The sequence below is a fragment of the Scardinius erythrophthalmus genome (genome assembly GCF_964197995.2).
Source record: "Scardinius erythrophthalmus genome assembly, chromosome: 7".
Classification (NCBI taxonomy): domain Eukaryota; kingdom Metazoa; phylum Chordata; class Actinopteri; order Cypriniformes; family Leuciscidae; genus Scardinius; species Scardinius erythrophthalmus.
This window is the reverse complement of record NC_138227.1, coordinates 20,473,342-20,493,078: the sequence shown is the minus strand read 5'-3', so window position 1 is coordinate 20,493,078 and position 19,737 is coordinate 20,473,342. Positions and strand designations below refer to the sequence as shown.

At 38.2% G+C, this 19,737-nt stretch overlaps 1 protein-coding gene and 1 long non-coding RNA gene across 2 annotated transcripts; one reads left to right on the top strand and one right to left on the bottom strand.

Moving 5' to 3' along the window:
- Positions 1 to 4,158: 4,158 nt before the first annotated feature.
- Positions 4,159 to 12,403, bottom strand: tbx2b (T-box transcription factor 2b). Its single transcript, XM_081370543.1, has 7 exons — positions 11,020 to 12,403; positions 9,958 to 10,225; positions 8,705 to 8,851; positions 7,665 to 7,741; positions 7,303 to 7,469; positions 6,129 to 6,748; positions 4,159 to 5,589 (listed from the first exon to the last, which is right to left on the bottom strand). The coding sequence occupies exons 1-7, from the start codon at positions 11,379 to 11,381 to the stop codon at positions 5,158 to 5,160; spliced, it is 2,073 nt and encodes a 690-aa protein (XP_081226669.1). The 5' UTR covers positions 11,382 to 12,403; the 3' UTR covers positions 4,159 to 5,157.
- Positions 12,404 to 12,457: 54 nt separating this feature from the next.
- On the top strand, positions 12,458 to 19,679 carry LOC308693558. Its single transcript, XR_014030476.1, has 2 exons — positions 12,458 to 12,605; positions 19,345 to 19,679. It is a non-coding gene; the product is annotated as an uncharacterized lncRNA (long non-coding RNA).
- The last annotated feature ends 58 nt before the right edge of the window (positions 19,680 to 19,737 follow it).

The following is a 19,737-nucleotide window of genomic DNA, read 5'->3' as shown; positions in this document are numbered from 1 at the left end:
ATTTGATGTTGTATTGCTTCTAAAATATCAATTTTCAGCTGGTTCACTCACTAATGTGAGCCTTTCTTTTAAGCAATCACAAACTGAGATTGTATACCATGCATTGTAGGCATGAATTTTGAGTGCTTTTCTCAGTATTTCAAATTGTTTGAGGTTAGGCTTAGTAAATGTTGTCATTAGAAAATTATTTTGAGGCAGATTTGTTTGATTTGCACAGAAATAAAGGAAATGGTTAGAAGGATATTGTGACACCTAGTGGTTGTGTTATGTACTGCAGAAAAGTGAGATTTTTATTTTATTTTCTATTTACAGGGTGACAGTCCACTGGATACACAGGCAGGGCATTTTGCGGTTATTGTTCACTGGATGATAAACTATACTTTGCTTGCATGAAAATTGATTTATTTATGAAAAGAAAAAAAAAGAGAGTTTAAATATTACATTTTGATATAAGTTAGATATGATGAATCAGTATTGGGTTTATAATATAAATACACTTTGACATGCACAATAATTGACACCTGTCTGCTTTCCTTCACTAAAAGTATTTTCGTTCTGCTTTTTTGAATATTAGCTGTGATGTGTTTACTTGCAGTGATGTATTTGTGTTGTATTCTCTGCTGTTCTGGTGAATTGCCACTGAAGTTGTAAAAATCAAACACTTTATTATAAATTGCTTTGTAAGAAAGCATTCACCAAGAACATATGAAGAGTTCAGATGCAAAAGCCTCTAAGTGCCATCTGATATTTTCTTCTAGAATGATCATTTTTATCAAACTTGTATATTTAAGTTCAGTAATTTCACTTAAATGACAATTAATGGGTAATTTTAATTTGCCATTTAATTGAAATTACTTAATTTAAATATACAAGCTTGATAAAAATGATCATTCTAGAAGAAAATATCAGATGGCACTTAGAGGCTTTTGCATCTGAACTCTTCATATATAGACATAATATTAACAATAGCTTCCTTTCATTAATATGTCCAGAAGGTGGCGACGGATCACTGGTTCAGATTTATATTCTGATTGACCAAAAAGTGATTTTGTTGTTGTTGTTGTTGTTGTTGTTGTTGTTGTTGTTGTGTGTTAACAGAATGCCTTTGAAATTGAACAAAACAAATACATAAGACCAGAGAAACTCTCCATCAGCCTTTCTGAATGCACAACTTTTGTGAGAATGAGACTCCTCCTCCCCAGGATCTACACAGATTCTGACAGCTTCACTCAAGCTTGAAAGCTTCAACAAGGAGGTGTGTGAGAATTACACGTTTGTCTTGTGCACTGTAATATTTAAACATTTCCATCAAACCACTGTCTTACCCAACACATTCTGAAAGCAACTGTTCTTCACCACCCACATTCAAAGAGACTGATACTTGTCTTTGTCAGGCTATTGTCACTCACTGAATATTTCTTAAGGTAGGCTTAGTTTTTTAAATATCAATTTCTTCTTGTCTTGGCGACAAAACTGCTAGTTTACATTTCCACTGTTATTGCCTAGAAAAAAACAAGAGATAAAGATCCACTGAACACGTTGTCACACTAAATGGGGTAAGATGTCACTATTAAACAGCCCATTATAGGCTTTTCAGCAAAAACAAATGTAAAAGGAATGTACAGAAATAACAAACCATTGTTTTGGCTAGCAAATATTGTAATTAATTAACTGTACACAAATGTAAACATTTGTAGTGGCTTTGTGTTCACTTGTTTACCCGACAGTAAAATATGATAGGCTATCAGAAGAATTTAATATTAAATATGTTTTTGAAATTAATATTAGGTGAAGGTGTTTTCTTACCTTTATTGATTTCATATATACATTATACAATTAATTTCGTTGTAATTTTAGGTGTTGAAAAGTGCTTCAATGGCCAAATATTCGTATATAAATGAACTGACATAAAACACCCGTGGACTGTACGTCCTTAAAAAAATGATCATAGACCAGTAGAGAATAGAGATTGATCAGGTGCACGTGAGCTATAATGTTGATGTGGTAGGCTACTGTAATACTGTAATGGCAATAAGCCTGAAGAGTCTTTCTCGCTCTCCTTTACATGGTATTTCTGAGGTTCGTAGTATTGAATGATATCAGCATCCAGTCATCTCAACCCCTCAATGCCTTCATAGATTTCCAAGCTTCTCAGTGTTCAGTTTCAGCTTCTGCAGATCAGATAAAAACTCACCCAGACGACTGTGAGAAACCACTTGTTGTCAATGGTCTTTTTGTGTGTTTTTTTTTTTTTTTTTTTTTTTTTTATATATATAAAAGAAACAACTGATAATTGGCTTTTACGCTTAATGTCACTTTCGGGCTGTGTAGGCTACCCACTAAAGATTTGGTCCTTCTCAATTTCCGATTTGGTTGACTTAAAGCTAAATATGTAAACACTTGGCTGGTTCTTGTCGAGTACCAGGCCCGTAATTGCTTGTCATCGCAGTTTATTGATTGGTCATTGACTGATTAGTTTGGACAAAGAGTTAGGTTGCGTTGTTCGGTCTGTTAATTGAATATAACAGGGTTTAACAATGGCCCCTTAATGAAAACGAGGGCTTGTGGTTATTGCACGAAAAAGAAAAGAGGAGGAACAAGGGGGTATCTCTAATTAGGAGCTGTAACTCTCGGGATCTGTCCCTTTGTGCGCGGGTGTGGGGAAGCTGCATGGCCGGCAGGCAGGCGACAGGCGCCGGTTGCTGGACAAAGGGATGTCTGCTGCCAAAGTGGTTGGGCGTCCAAACTCTCATCCTCCCAAACCTCCTATCCGCAGCTCTTAACCCTTTCGCTATAACATGAGAGTATTTCTTCTCTGCTGTGCAGCTTATCTACTCATTACGACTCGACAGCCTAAACTGTGTTCTGGGCGCGCTCAAACCATTAATGATTGGTGCCAAAAAACGCACAACATACAGTATCTGGGTCGTTCAAAGAGAGTGAAGGAAAGGAGGTGGGGAGAGTGGAGCGTAGTTCTGCTTCCCAGTCAAGCTTTCTCTATAAATACTCGTCCATTGCAGTTCTATGACTATAAATAGGCTTATAACAACACAATAGGTGATATTGTCTAGGCTATACACACCACGGGAAACACTGGAAACGATAAAAAATTCTAATTTAGACCTCTGGTCTTTGTACCATTATGTAGTCGATTTATTAGGCTATTATTATTATTTTTAATATTAGTATTAGTATTATTATTAGATTTTATAAGTTCATGTCATGGTGCATATTTTCACTTGGCGGTAAATAGACGTAGCGTAGGCTAGTTTACGTGGCTAACTAGCTTTTTTGTAAGGGTCATCATCAGAGAAAACATTAACAAACGTTAACACTGTCATTATTTCGTTTGGTTATGGTTTTGCTTATCACAAATAGGCATATATCACACACACAAAAAAAAAAAAAAAAAAAACGTAGAGAGTTAAAGATAGCTAACTAAAAGCCAAAAAGGCAGTTCGGGTTTCACTAGATGAGGTCCTAGTTGTAGCCTATTATTATTATCCTATTAGAGAGTAGTAGATTATAGAACATTGTTATTGTTGCTTCTTCTATTAGCCTACTATTTTTTATATAGGCTATAGAGACATGTGTGTTGTATTTGTATTTTTGCAATAGCCTACACCCTACTTTTCATGTAAAATAATAATAATAAACAAATACCTAAACTAAAATTGTTTGCACATGCCTAAAGGCCTACTATAGCCTACAACTACCGTTGTAGCGGTAAAATCACACAAGTTGATGAGGGTAAATGATGTGACGTGAGTCTACGACAGAGGGCGCAGTAGCTTTACTATCGGCTGCTATGCAACGTTTTTGAAACCCCCATCAAAAACCATTATGAATTTATAAATATTTCTACAGATTATTTCTTCTAAAACACACCGTTTATTATTCAGATATAGTGAGGGTGTGGCTGACCCATGCATCACTTGTTTTCTGTTTGTAGCTGTTTTCTGTTCTTTTTTTTTTCTTTTTTAAAAAATAAATAAATTGTAGGCTATTATGTTTTTTTTATGTTGTCGTTATATCTCATAAGGTATAGGCTCCCTATCTAATGCATATGGGCCAACTATAATTTTGGTCTGTCGTTAGTAAGAATGCAGCTTATCATTAAGGTAAGGTAGTGCCATAAATGTAAAATATTTAAACACGTTGATTTTTGTTTTTTATTGAAATCGTGAAAGAATCCTACAACATCAACAACAACAACAACAGAAAAATCCGGACAGCCAGCACAACGGGACACTTTCATATATTTCTTTATATAAACTCATCTGAAGAAGAGGAATGTCGGTCTCTTCTGTTGGAGTACATTAACCTGAGGCTTCCCAAACCTTGTGAGTCCCGCAGCGTGATAAGTGTTTTTACAGCGACTGCTACAATGCATTGATGGCACACGCAATTTTTTTTTTTTTTTTTTGCGTGTCACAGGCAGATTAACACAGATAGGAACACCTTCTGTCTCCAAACAACAAACGCTATAGCTTTCATTTACAACAACCATAGTGAAAAATGAGAAAAAAAAATGCAATGAGTTAAACTCTAAATATTATGTACACGCAAATGCACAGCTTTGAATAAATTAATACCAATTTGCATATTCTTAGGTCCTTGTAGCTTATTTACAGAATTAGGTTTCTTTTATTAATAATTACATTAAATAGTTCAGGTATAACTGTCTGTCGGATTTAACTAACCGTCCAACTGTCATTTCAATCCCTTTTGAAATATCCATTTTAATTTCTTTTTCTTTTCTTTTTTTTGGGGATGTAGCTTGGTTGTTTTCAGTCCACAGGTTTTATGTGAATCACCATTTAGATATTGCAACCAACCAGCAGTGATCCTACTGACATTACGCAAATAAAAAAAATATTTTATTTTAAAACTCCTTTTTTCAACAGATTGGTGTGGTCTTGTCAGCATGTTCTACACAGTCAATTACACTGTAGATTGTCTTCGCAGCATTTTCGTAGATCTCCACCACCAAGAGCGCCAAGTCCAACGTTTTCATTTATTAGGCCTTTTTTTTTCCATTTAATTTCAGTCATCCATGCGCAAAAACAGTACTTGATGAAATTTCTCGCAGAGAACCACTTAATAAAATCCTCTGGCAATTCAAGTCATGCCCTGGATAGGTTTGGGGACGCTTGATCACTTGGGCGAATCCCTAGGCGAGGAAGTCTCCCGCTGACTCTCTAGGCCGCTCACTAGTCTCTGAATGTTCTGAAGTTCATTGATGGATTCCTTCATTGTTGTTTTAGGTGAGCCGTTTTTCTGACTCGCCCCTGACTTGTGATCAGGCACAGGACTCGCTTCCCTGCTCCCGCACTTAGACGATTCAGATGAGGGGTTTAGGCCGCTTGGCAATCCGGTGGTAAGCAGGTTTGAGCATTGAGGGATCGTGACGGGGAGCTGGTAAGGGTTGAATCTCAGCCGAGGGCGAGTGGAGCTGCTCAAGAACGGGTTCCTGGAAAGCGAGGCGGCTGTGCTGCTGGCGGGAAGGGCGGAGGCCGCTGCAGCTGCCGCGGCCATGTAGGTGTAGGGGTACGGGAAAAGTCCACCGAAGGTTGGCATCGGAATGCCCTGTAATAAGAGACATTCGTTAGCGATATTGAGCACACCGAACATGCGATAGTTTGCTACATAGCGAATTTTTCAGAGAGCCAGTATTTGCACAGATTAACCAGATCCACCTGTTTGCAATCCATCAGATTTCAATGGAAGGCGAATGTATTTATTAATTTAGAAATAAACGCAATATCGCTGATTGTCAACGGAAATAGTTTACAATCGACCTTATTTTTAAATGATTAGCTTTTGCAATGACATTTTGAAATATCTTAAAATCTATGTCTGCCTTCTGTATTCAAATGGCAAAAGTTTTGTAATAAATGTATAAGCAATGTAGCCTATTTTATATGTAGGCTAGGCTAGCCTAATTGTTAACAAAAATAAAAATGTTCGACAGCAATTGATTGACAAACATTCTATAAAATCAAAGAGCATCTTGCCAAAAACTATCGCTAGATAGACAGTTAGCCTGTTTTCATTCGCGTGCTTCCATAACCAGACAGCCCGTATCGTGACATAGTTTTAAATTTGAATGGCGAGAGTTTCCTTACCTGAGAGGCAAGCATGTGTTGAGAAAGATGAAAGGGAAAGGGACTCGTGGTGCTCCCAGTACCCTGGGCCGACAGGCTTCCATTCTCCAGGCCACCAGCTCCTGATACTGAAGCCAATAGATGTCCCATACCCATGGCTGAAAACGCCCCAGGTGCCATTGCAAATTGTCCAGGGTGGAATAATAGAGGTTGTCCGGTGTTTAGTGGGTTAAAGAACTGTTGACTGTGTAGGCCGGAGAGCGATAAACTCTGAAGGTGCCCTGCCCCAAAATGTGACGGACTCTCAGTCTGTACCATCAGAGGAGAGAAGCTCTCTTTACTGCTGCTAAGACCACCGTTTTCCGTGTCCTTCTTTGACAAGTCTGTGTCTTTCCTCGGCCTGCTCTCTAGTTTGTCTTTCTCCAAGTTTCTTATGCTAAATATAGAATCGCTTGATTTTCGGGATTCCGGATAATCGTCTTTCTTCTCCACAACAGGCCTCTCCCGCCCCCGGTCCCGGTCCCGGTCCTCACATCTCGACCTGAATGGAGATGGAGGCTCTGGTCCAGGACTGCTGGATCCTCCACACCGCTCATCTGGATTGTCCAATTCCTGCTCACTGTCAGTGCATGTTTTGTCGTCTGTTATATAAAAAAAACAAGTTTTTGTCCATGCGATATAAGACGAAATTAAATGCAGTAGCCTACTTATGTTGATATTATTTTTGAAGATAACATTTAATTGCTAATTTTCGTGCATAACACTTCAACACAAGGCTAACGATTTTTTTTTTCATTTTCTACACTACTTTTTACATTTATTGCTGAATTAATATGTTGTAGGCTAACTCTTGTACAATAGGTGATCAATGCAAATAAATGCGATGAAACATAAATAATTATCCATTTAAAAAAAAGTTTTACATTTTTAATTTAGTTTTCCACCCAGACCTCTAACGAAATTTAGCCTGGTTCAGGGCTAGGCCCTATGTGTTGCTCCACACTGTTTCATCTTATAACGTGTTTAGGAAGTCAGCACATTGGTTTATTAAAATGACATTGTCAATTATTAAAATAGTCTTGAAAAACGCTGAAGGCATAATACAGCGTCTTGTAAATGATACGACACTTAGGCTGGTTTCCTCTCAGTGATCGTGAAGCATAGCAAAATCATTTATTCATAGTTTTAGACTTACCTCTGCTGCCCCGGTTTAATCTAAGTGGGCTGGAAACGAGTCCAGGTGAATGAGCAGCATCTCTGCCGGTTGTAGGTTCGCTTGAGGAAGCATCAGAGTCCGCGCCATCACGGTCCACTTTACATTGATCTTCATACATGCGTAATGATGGAAGGGTCAGTTGTTTCCTTTAACACACATACAATAAAAAAATAGTAATAAATCAAGGAAATATGACCTGAGTTGGCCCATGCTGTGCACAGTAAAAAAAAAAAAAAAATTGAAATTTTTTGCATTTTACATTTTGCAAGGCGTTGATTCTGCAGTTCCTCGGCCATTTACATTGCGTAACAATGGATGTGAACTATAAAGGTAAAACCTACCTTTTTTCTCTCCTTCCATTCCCTGTGTCTCTAAAGCCTTTGGCAAAGGGGTTATTATCGATCTTCAGTTGTGTTATCTGAATACAAAGAAAAAATAAATGTGTACATTATATTATTTATCATTTGTTTGTGAAAGATGATTAGCAGCATCGCAGTAGTGTTGTTGTCAGTGTTAAACTTATTCACACACAATTTAAACTCATAAAAAGAAAAGCCTTTATATGTGGTGTGATCAGTTATTATCCCAACATTGTTAAACACGCTACGCAGAGAGCCTACTTCAGAGAGATAATTTAATTATTAAAAATGTTTAATGAAAAATATCCAATCACGACCCCCCTGAGAAAATTCCACGAATAAACATTTTCCATTTGTCAAATTGTTATTCTCTACAGCACAACAGAGGGGCGAACTAGATGAGTGACGCCGACCTGCTATCAATAATTAATAGTGTGGTTTGAATCATTGCCAGTTTTTACAAGTTCCATGAAAATACAAAGCGATGTAACAGAACGATTTTCGTTGTGCCCAACTGATTTGGACGCTGTAGGCTGTAAATTCAGGAGAAACCAGGGCCTTAAAGTTCACAGATTGCTAAGCTAGATGGCCTCTACTTTTTGCGTTCAGAAACGGTCCCGCTTTGATTGCTCTGCCTCAGCGAGTGTAGCTCCCGGACAAACCTGCGAGCTTAAGTGCCTGCTAATCGATTGTGACTGTGTCATAAATTTTACGATACCGACAAGCTCACCAGGCCCCTCGGACACAGACGACAATTAACATGAGCAGTAGCTGAAAGTAGCACTGGACACACGAGGAATTTGAAATGTTTTAAAGATAGAATTTTGGGTTAGGGTTAGCCTAGCCTATTACTCCTCCTCAAGATGTAAACAGTAAATCCCATCAAACGTCGTAGAAAGTATGCAAACGCAAGTAAAATACATAAAAAAATACGAATAATAAAGGCTGCTACATTATAGGCCTAGTGCACATCTATAAGGTTCAGAGAACGAATGCTTAAATTAATCATGGGTGGTACATACCTTGTCGTTTTGATAAGCTGTGACAGCAATAAAATCAGTCTCGGGAAAAACATATGTCCTGAAAGTGCTGTACGGGAGCTTCAGAATATCGTTGGCTCTCACAATATGGAACCTGGGCTGGTATTTATGCATTGAATTCAGGATGGTCTAATAAGAAGAAGAGGAATGGAAGGCATTAGTGCTTGTCACAATAATTATCCGTTTCAAATAATTAGTATTTAAAAATCGCTTTAGACAATAAATACCGCATAATATATTTAGTAACAGTGGAAATATTGTTCTTGGGTCAAATCACATAACAACAGGCCTGTGCCAGTGGCAGGTAGACAGAAACCAGTCACGCAGACATGCAACATGAGTTCTTTTGTGGCGCTATCATTATAACACAAATTCAATCTGAAATAATCAAATAGAATAAGAGTTTCTTAATTGTACAGTTTAAGGAAGCAATTTGTTTACAACAACAAAATGTGATGCTACACAGGTAGGCTACATGTAGCCTATATATTTTCTATTTGACCATATAATAGTTGCGCCATGCATGTAAATGTTCCATTTGTTTCCAGTCAATTTGTTTGCAAGTCACGTAAGGGAGTAGGGCACACACTGTATTTGACTGCTCACATAGAGTATTGTTCAGCATCGTTGCATCTGTCTGAACATTGTTCACTGAAACTAATACATCAGAGACTGCAGGTCGCTCTACCTATATGCAATATGTTGCTGCGCTCACTCAAAACAGCCCGAAATACGCTTTCACTGTTGCTATTTGTAACAAATAGCCCGTTCCCTTGACCTCAATTTTTTATTTTTTTTGGTCACTTCCACCCTCTCATAAAAGTTATAGCGCTCTGCGCCTATCATAAACAATAGAAGAAACAGTGGCCAAGAAAAAAAACTCAGGATGAAGTATTTACATTACATAACCAAGCTGACAATGCCATCATCATTCATAACGAATAAAATTATGACTCGAACCCCATATCTGGTTTGTAAACGTGCCGAAAAAAAAACATTTGTAGCATGGGCCGAATAAATTTTAAGAAAGTAAATTTTATACTTTAGAGCATTCATAATTATCTCCACTCAGGAATAAACAGCGATATTGTAAGGGTGAACAATCATTGTGATCATGAGCATTACAGCCCACAGATGGCAGTAAATTTATATTTATAGATTACACCAGCACACAATTATAATAGGCCTACACGAAACACAAAAAAACTGGTTATTGAAGAAAATGTGTTACTTACAAATCCATGTTTGTCCGAAATGTTGTTGGTTAACTTCAGTTTATGAAAAGCAACAGGCTTAGCCATCCATTGTTCCCCAGTAGCTGGGCTATCCGGATGTATATACATTCGCTTTGGCATCTCCGGGTCGGCCTTCCCCGCGACCATCCAGCGAGAGTTGTGGAACTTGTAACGGCAGTCGTCGGCAGCCACAATATCCATTAGTAGAATATACTTGGCTTTTTTATCGAGTCCATTAATGCGGACTTTAAAAGGTGGAAACATTCTCCTGAAGAAAAAGGAAATAAATCCATAAATCAAATGTTTTTTTTTTTTTTCTATTTTCTATTATGCAAATGTGGTCAAATGTTAGCTTAACGTTTTAGCAACAAAACCAAATCATAATTCACTGTTTTCGGTGATAATATTTAGCTTAACTAAATTTATTAAATAAAACAACGGCATACATTTAAGTATTAACATTTCACTCAGCTGCAGATAATTTAGCTCGCCGCAAGGCTTAAATCTTCCATGAAAGTGGCAGGATATTTACATAGAATATTGTCACCTCAGAACATAGGCAGACCACGAAATAAATTAAAGCACGATTTAACTGTGCCGCACCGTACCTTGAAAGTCAATATTTGTTGATATTGATATAGCCTAAGCAGCATAAAGCCTCAGCTATTTTCCTTTTGCTAAGCCATACGCATCGCTTGTACTTTCCCCATTTCGTTTTCATGAGTCAAATAAGCAGATGAATCGTTAGATGAATCTAACGCATGTTCTAATAGTAAGACATTCATTTCTACAGTCTCTTTGACAATAATTAGGTCAGCCAGTTCAGGGTGCAAAACGTTCAATGACTTACGAGAGCGATGTGCAGAGCGAAGACAGAGATTTAGTAGTGAATTTACTGGGCCTGCTGAACTACACAGCCATCGAACGAAACAATCTTTTTATGTTGTTAACCCCTGCATTAGACGGCGGAATATAGGCTATGTGAGACGGGGAGTGCATCATACCATTCACTCGCATAAACACTGGAACAAAAGACTAAAAATAGAGCAACTGTGAACTCACCTGCCAGATTTCGTAATAACCATTTCTGTTCCTATTTTGTGGAACTGGTCCCATAGATCTTTCGCTTCCAGTGTGACTTTTGGATCGTCTTCAACCTCTTCCTCTGGCTCCAGACTCTTAAGACTGCGAAGATGAGCTGCCTGGTGATGGTGACTCAGAGCAGAATGGAGCCCTGCCTCCGCGGCTCCGGCCAGGGCATGGTCCGGGATCGGCTTTGTGAGAGCCCCGGGAGGCAAGGTCAGCGCCGGGAAGAAGGAGGGTTGCGCGGCCGCGAGAAAAGCTGACATGGGAAAGTCGGTCGGCCGGTGAGCGTGGAAAGGGTGGTAAGCCATCGCAGTCCCTGTAAAAACTGGATCTCTCATCGGTGCATCCAACAATCGTAGTGAAAAATATATTTAGTGGTGTTTTCTGACAAAAAGGAGCGCGTATCCAGACGATAGACTGTCTCACTACGGGAAGGAAAAGCGCAGCAAGGCAATTTTGGCAAAATGTGAATCGCGAAAAGGCGAGCAAAGACAGTGGTAAGGATCTTCCACTTTAACTCCCGTAGCTGCTAGTTTCCACGAAGTCCCCGTAATAATATCAGTCAAAGGGAGCGCAGCGACGCTTTGAAGGCAGATTTGGGGATTCCTGTTCTCCAGCAGTTGCTCTCATAAAAAGATTACTCTTTCGATGCGGATGTCCATCCAAGCGCAGTCATTCTACGCAGACACGGAGTTGAAATGGTTAGATCTTGCTCTGTCCACTGTACAACTGTAACTATCTCACATGTCCTTCCTGCTCTGATCCCAGCACTAATGAACCAAGCCCCCTTGATTGCTGATTTTACGCTTTCTGGACCAATTGTGGGCCTCCATAGGCGTGGTTTTGACAGCTCCGGCCAGGCTCAAGGAGAGGGGGTGGACAAGAAGGTGTCGGAAGCATTAGCAGTAAGAAAACATGTCAACAGAATAAAATATTAACCAATGACAGAAAAGATCGGGAAATCCCACCCCCGTCTCCAAGCCAAGCGGCGGGTCAGCCCTCAGTGTTTAGCCGGTGGAGACTGCACCTCCGTCGGCTAACGCTTATAATTACGATGCCTCCTTGTCCGAGGAACAAAACTCAATCTCAGATACACTGCAAACTAGGAATTAAGATTACTGACGTGTAAATAAAAAAGTGCAAATTGTTATGACGGATCAGCGCAACAATGTTATATGCTTTTCATTGGTAGAACATTTTAAAACATTATAAATTGAGAATAACTATTCGCAATAGTCAATAAAAAACACAAGGAACACAGCAAATAGCGTTTATCTTTTCGCTGTAGCCTACATGTCAAAGTGACGCGTACGAGTATTTTGTTATAGCACTGCACACTCATAGCCAAAGGACCTTGTGCGTTACTATGTGAATAACTATTTCCGTACTTTGTGCGTGTGTCATCGTGCACTGACTTCATGTGAGGAACAGCAGCCAATAACCGGACATTGGTGCTTTAAATTCTGCCCCGGGTCATTCAAAGCGCACAGCCACGCGCTAAACCACTGAAGAAAGAGGAAGAGGGTTGATGGGATCTAAAGACCAATGTAAAGATCATTTTGGTGAGTGCTGCATTACTCTTAACTGTTAACTCTTAACAAGCATCTGCGGTTTTTAACTTTTATTTTTCTATACATGTTATTATACATAGACAACTGTTTGGTGAATGTAGTAAATGTTTTATATTCACAAATGTAGGCTACATGTATTTATATTTTACTGTGCGCAGATTATCCTTCCTCTGAATGTTTAGGAGACAAAAAGCAAATGCTTCTCTATATTCTAAAAAAAAAAAAAAAAAAAAAAAAAAAAACATAGCTAGGCTACATCTCAAGTGCCAGACCACTATAAAGGTTCACCGTCTACTTTCGACCTGTAGTTTCAGCAGTGGGTCGAGCCATGAGTGTAGTCTATACCTTTAAGAAATCCACTCGTGGACTCTAGATTTACTTGGATTGGGTTTGTTAGATAGCCGCTTGGCGCCAGTCGGCTGACGTACCGCAGTAAGAACCGTCTCTTGTCAGTTCATATTTACTCCAAAATCCTCTAACAGTGCACTCCAATCCCTTTAGCATTTACGCCAAACTTTTGGCTTGCGCTTGCCTTCTTTGTCTCCAAATGACTTGTGATCATTATAAGTTAGCATGTCAACGTACTTTTCCATCAGATGTCGCATTCAAATAGTTTCAATATTTCCAAAACGTATCAATGTCCAATCTATGTTTTTGTGCGGACGGATTCAACCGGTTGCGGAATGTTGTCACCTTTACACTTCGATACAAATCAGCAGAACGATGACAGGCTGCATGTTTAACCCCTACCGCGCCAGAGAGGCATTAAACATTGCTTATTATACTGAAATTTTTAAAAAATCAGCGTGTATTTCTCAACAGCTGAAAAGAAACGTGATGTGTTTGCAGCTGTTCTTTAAAAGGGCGACGACGTTTACTATTTTTTTTTTTTGTATTAAGAGAAAGTGGATTACGTGTATTTAGTGTATTAAGTGGTTTAGAGAGCATATATTTTTTATTAAAGAGCATATTGCGGATTGCCACTCACGTCAAGATGTCATTTAAACAGCTAAATGAACCTTTGTAAAAAAAAATGATATTGCGTTTTCGAAATGGGGATTAAATATTAAAGGATAATAAGAATATTTAGCAATTTCATTATTGTTTGTTGAGAAGTTAAATGTCACATTCACCTCATAAATATGCATAAGAATAGTTAAATCTACATCATAAATAGAGCAAACCGATACAAAATAGGCAGACACTTGTTGCCGAAGCCACGAGTGAACATACAGCTATACAGCGGGATTTATTAAAACTGACACTCAATATGGGATATGCACGCTCCTACAATAAAGGTATGGTATTCAAATAGGATACAATTTTCTTTTAAAAGTCGTGAAAATAATATCATATAGCCTACATATAATATAAAATGAAAATTAATCAATTATTACGAATGTGTTCAATGTAGGAGGCTACGATAACATAGCTACATATAGGCTATAGGATATATGAATTAAAAACGTGTTTTCTGCTTTCATAATGACAGATGTTTAATTAGCCAAACGAAATGACAAGCAAGAAAATAAGTAGCCAACTTTTTCTCCTGATATAAAATCTTCATTATTTAAGCTAAAATGAAGTAGCCTATTAAAACCATACATGATCTCACGTCTGATGAGAATAAAATAAGATAACATCTCATAAAATAAAAACTACTTCATAGCCTACAATCGTCTATTTGACAAGTTTGACATCTGATATATTTAACATTAAATCATTCTAAGGGAGAAACTGGCAATAGCCTATGATCAATAAGCTATACACCCTGGTTTAGTGAACTTTTTTCCTGACACCTGAAAAGTTATTCGACATGCTTTAGTGTAAATATTAAAGATTATTTATGAAAATATTTGTTTTGTATGGCAAGTGTTTTACCTGCAGTTGAAATAGTGGGCTATAATCAATAGTCGTTGATCTTTAAGCTTCGACAGAGAGTGATTTGGATTGAGGAGTGATTAACCACACATGGAAATGGTAATGGTTTGCTATGTATATACTTAAGGAAGTAATTACATCAACAAAGTCTCTGCAATTACGGCAGATTTATTTTTCCCGCTGTACACATCTAAACCGACAAGAATGTAATCATGCGCCGAGTTCTTATCACACGTGATTGAAAAAGCGTTCATGCTGAAAAAGTTTTCGCGGCGCTGCCACCGTTTACTGCCAAAACAACGAGGCGTCGAAAAACCATTGCTGATTGTAATGATGAAAAACAAGGTTAAAGGTTTGTCAGAGCGGTGTCTGCGTGCACAAGCTTCGACCAGAGAACATTTTCATTAGTTAAAAATAGCCTGATGCCAAACTTTTATGCATGATCTGCTTCTGTCAGCTTTTGTGTCCTTGAGACGGTGTCCGCTGTTAAGACAATGTGTCTAATTGTGTTTCCAGGGTTCTGAGGAAATGAATATGTTCCTGCAAAAAGATACGCAAACCTTTGCAATACCTTCACATATATGAAACCAGATGATCCTCTAGGGCTGATCATTAAATGACCGTTGCTCTTTTTTTCTGCTTTTACATTGTTGCTCCTTCTTTTCATCTTTTCATCATCTCTGTGCATCATCTCTCCTGCTATATTTAGCCAGTAGACTGAGGCCTTGGCGCCAGACCGTTTAAGACCTGTCAAAGTCCCTCATATTTCCCCTTGTCACATGTATACCCAGCGCCTGCACCAGCTAGCAGCCCCCTCTCTTCTCTTCCGTCCAGCTCTCTCTCCTCCATTCTTACTACCCATCCAAACACCCTGGATACATTTTCCCATGTCTCCTCTTTTTCATTAGGACAGTGTATTTGATATGCTCGCGCTTATTTTGCCAAATCCTACAATTTACTTTTCGCATAGCCCATTTTATATCACCCAACCGAGTCAGCCGAACCTCCTCTGCACATCGACATAATGTACCTGATGGATGAGAAACAACAATTTTACAGACAGCTCTGGTGCTCTGCTTCTTCTCTTCCACTCTCCTTCTGCCTAAAAGTAAACAGGCAACACCCCACAAAAGGACATTCCGAAACGATACCGTACCATGTTGCGTTTATCATCCTATTAGTGAGAACTTAGTCTTTTTTTCCCGAGGTGATGCTATGCTAAATCTTAGCCCTACCCTAATAATCACACAAACCTGTTGATATCAGGACATTTAAAACCAAACATAATATGAATGAGAATCACTGTAGATGTCCCCACAAGTGGGTTTTACTATTTCTGAGAATATTTTTCTAGATAACCTATAGATCATAACTTTTTTTAAACAGTTGAATTCGCAATTATTAGCTAATACTAAAAAAAATATGGCTTTACATATTTATGTAGGCCTAGTAGTACTTTTACCAGACAGATGACACGTTTAAGAGCGAATATTGGCGTTCACAGTTAGTCATAGAAATATAACAATGGCGATTAAGACAATCTGTAAGGATGCTAACAGGTTCGGATAAACCTGGTTTCAGGCATTAAAGGAAAAAGCAACATTCGAGGTCATGATATACACCGGTTTCTGTGATCAACAATCAGCAATAGCTGGAAAACAATCAATAATTATTTAGGTATAGCTAGAGCCTATGCCTTTGGTGGGAATAGTAAATATTTCATCTAATGTTTTGGTAAATAGTCAGGAAATCGTTTAAAATTCTCCTCAAATTTTTTTTTGATAATTGCGAACACGCTCGAAATGACTAAATCTGCTTCTAAATGACGCTTAAATCGATTTGGGCGTATCTCGACTGCAGATTATTTGAAGTGACACCTTTTTCAGGTAACAGGTGGGGGCGCTCTAATGACCTCAGGGAGTCGGTGTACCTGCTTCTGCAGCCCGTACTGTGCCGTGTAGTGTCATCATACGAGACTAAAACAAGCATTCAAATGTGGTCTAGTTTGGAAACTATGGTATTTTCTCTTCATTTAACAACTTTTTTCCCCAAGTATAAATTTAACACACTGAACGCCTGACTCGGTTTGGTTATTTTATACTAAATCGTGTAGCCTATGACACATTCTTATTTGTTTAGCCATTTCGCAAACATTAGTAGCCTACATCCAGAGACCCTGAAAATAATAACAGGCTCTGTATTATGCTTTTGTAGTAAAAGCAATAACCTTTAATTCGATACAGGCATTTATTGAATAGGCTATGTAGGCTACTTATTAATTACATTAGCCATGAAGCATATCAGGCTTCGTGAACAGCAATGTTACATCTCTAAATGTCATACTGTAATAGTAAGTAAAATCAGTGACATATGTGTTTCCTTTATGATCACACAAACACACACACTGGACTTTCTCGGTCCCCTGAGCTTTTTGTCTTGTGTGATGCTGAACCCATTATTTCCCCTTCAGCGATCAAGCCTCGTGTTCCGTCTAAATGCAACAAGTGTTTTACCCTTTTGTGAATTTTGACTTGTAGAGTTATTTGTGGTTGATAAAAAATGCATTACCTCCTAACCAGGGTGATCTAACTCTTTTCATCATGTCTGACATCTTTGATTCCGTTCAACTAACTTTTGATAACAAATTCGGTCTTTTTACTCGATGTTTCAACTGAAGTGAAATTCTGATTTGAACTTTGGCACAAAAAAAATGCATTAAACAATTTTAGTTTATTTAGTTTTTACATTGAACATATAGTAGTTTTAATAATCGGCTATGTTTTATTATTATTAGCCTATTATTATTAAAACACGAGGGAAATATCATTCGTTAAATTTTCATCTATTTTCCTTTTGTGGCACGTGCAGTTATCCTGTTATTTTAATACAGCAGTAAGAATACTATAGATTGGTCGCTCTTTATTGCTCTTTTTAATGCCACGCACAAGGAATTCTCGTTGTTCTTTAATAGGTTCAGCCTACCTTTACTTTACTCACTGGTGATTATATCAAGTCACAATAAGCAAATAACGTTTTTACTCTCAAATGGACACTTGTAAATTAGGCTAGTTATGCATTTGAAGTCATTTTATTATCTCCAATCAGAAATGTCTCGAGTAGTGTAAACATAGCCTAGTTTCAATATTATTTGCATGCACTTAATGTTTTTCCGACTTTATATTTAATGTTGTTAAATATACTTTACAATTTCCCTAAAATACTAAATAATGTTTTTCTTCAGATTGCACATGAAAGGTTCGAATAGGAAAGTTAACTTGTCATTGTATTAGGACAGTAAATGAGGGATGGGGGTGGGACATCAGTAATATAAAACAACCACCCTTTCACAATCAATCCGGCGCTATTCAGTGAGAGTGACTTGAAGATAAAGATTGTTCTTACTGTATCTGTTAGCAAACAGCATTCAGACGCCCATGTTTCGATTAGGACTTGATGAGATGCGCGTCCAGGTGTGGGGATCCTGAAGATAAGTTGATCTAATCGAGACTATTCAGCAGCTAATTGAAAAAAAAGTGTGTGTGTGTGTGTGTGTGTGTCACACATTAATGTCAACACTGACCCTTTTAAATCCCCCAGGAGCTGTCAGTCATTATCCAGTTTACTGTCTCTCAAACAGCTGAAGAGATGAGTGCTTTATAGGCTACACGTCTCGTCTGATTGACAAATAACATATTACAACACGAAGCGATTACAAAAGTGGGCTACGGCTTACGGGAAGGCAACAGACAACTTCCAATCAACATGTTTTAAGTATTTATTTTGTATACATAGGCTATCTAAGTCGTAAATGGGCCCATATAGCATACAGCAAACAACTGATATGGAAAACACTTTAGCTCCCTCGTTAGACTCAAAAACCGCGCAAATAGATTGTCATGAGTTTGTTCGTTATTCCACGAAATGCCGCCTTTTTCATTTTAAAAATGGATTTGGAATGTGAATTTTTTAAAGAACATTCTATGGTAATGGGTGGTCTAAAACATTTTAGTATGCTGGGATATGGATAGTAAAAAGTAACAGGGTTGACAGTTTAATGTAAAACTTCTATATTTTCAATACAAAATTGTAGTAACAGGGTTGACTATATAAGATTTTAACCCCCTACTAATAATAAAAGAAAAGAAAAAAGGAGACACTTACCTGAATGGTGTATATTAATAAAGTTTTTAAATTAGTCTTTTTAATTCAACAGGTCCACTCAAATATAAAAACATTCATAATGAGAATAAAATCATCAAAATAGCTAGTACAAAATATTAGCTTTTATTTTATTATTTTATTCTTATGTGTTTTTCTGTAAGGATAAGTTGGAAAAACAAGACTGGTGGTAGGCCAAACGATATCTTCATGAAGATAGAGGATGAAAAACGCCTACAAGAAAACAGTGACCGTATACAGTAAAATACTTTATTCTAAGGTGGTTGAGATACTTCATAGTTTTCTCTACTGTTATCCCCTTAAAGACATCTGGAGGAGCAGTCACATTAGTTCAAATAGTAGTTAAGAGATGAACGACCTCCGAGCAGCCGTTCCAGAAAACAGCCTGTTACTGAATGGAGACCGTTCCCATTGGGATACATGGAGTGTGGGGGAGTGTTTTGGAACAAACAGCCACAAAATCTTACATGAATTGCCAACCAGCCTTGACAGATTGACGCTGGTAGATTGTGTATCAGTGCCACAGCGACTAAACGGCAGACTGTTCATAGATTAACGCTTCTTCAACTAAATGTACTAATTTACACAGCAGCCTCCTGACCCCGCAGAGAGGAGGAAACCTCTGACACTCCTCACTGAAATGCCTGCTATCTTCTGTTGGTATTTATAGGCTGTCGCTCCGGTGATAAGGTGGCACTGGCGGTCTGGAGGGAGACAGAAAGGAAGGAGGACTGACCTTCTCAGATGGAGAGTGTGAGCTCTGCCACCGTCCTCCACACCATCTAGATGACCGTTTCACGTCGCCTTCGAGACGCTGTGTGTTTCTGTTTAAGGGTGATTGTGTGTGTGTGTAAGGTGAGAGTGTTGAGAAGACACCTGAAGATGCTGGTGAGGATTAAGAGTTCAGTAGTAATAGTGGAAAAAATTACCTCTTGCTTCCTTGCATGCAATATATCTCTGCTTGTCTGACTCCGCACAATAAAGATCACTGTGATGACACAACAATGGCTTTGTTAGTGGTTTTGTCTGTCCACTGGGCATCAGGTTAAGTTGTATAATAAAA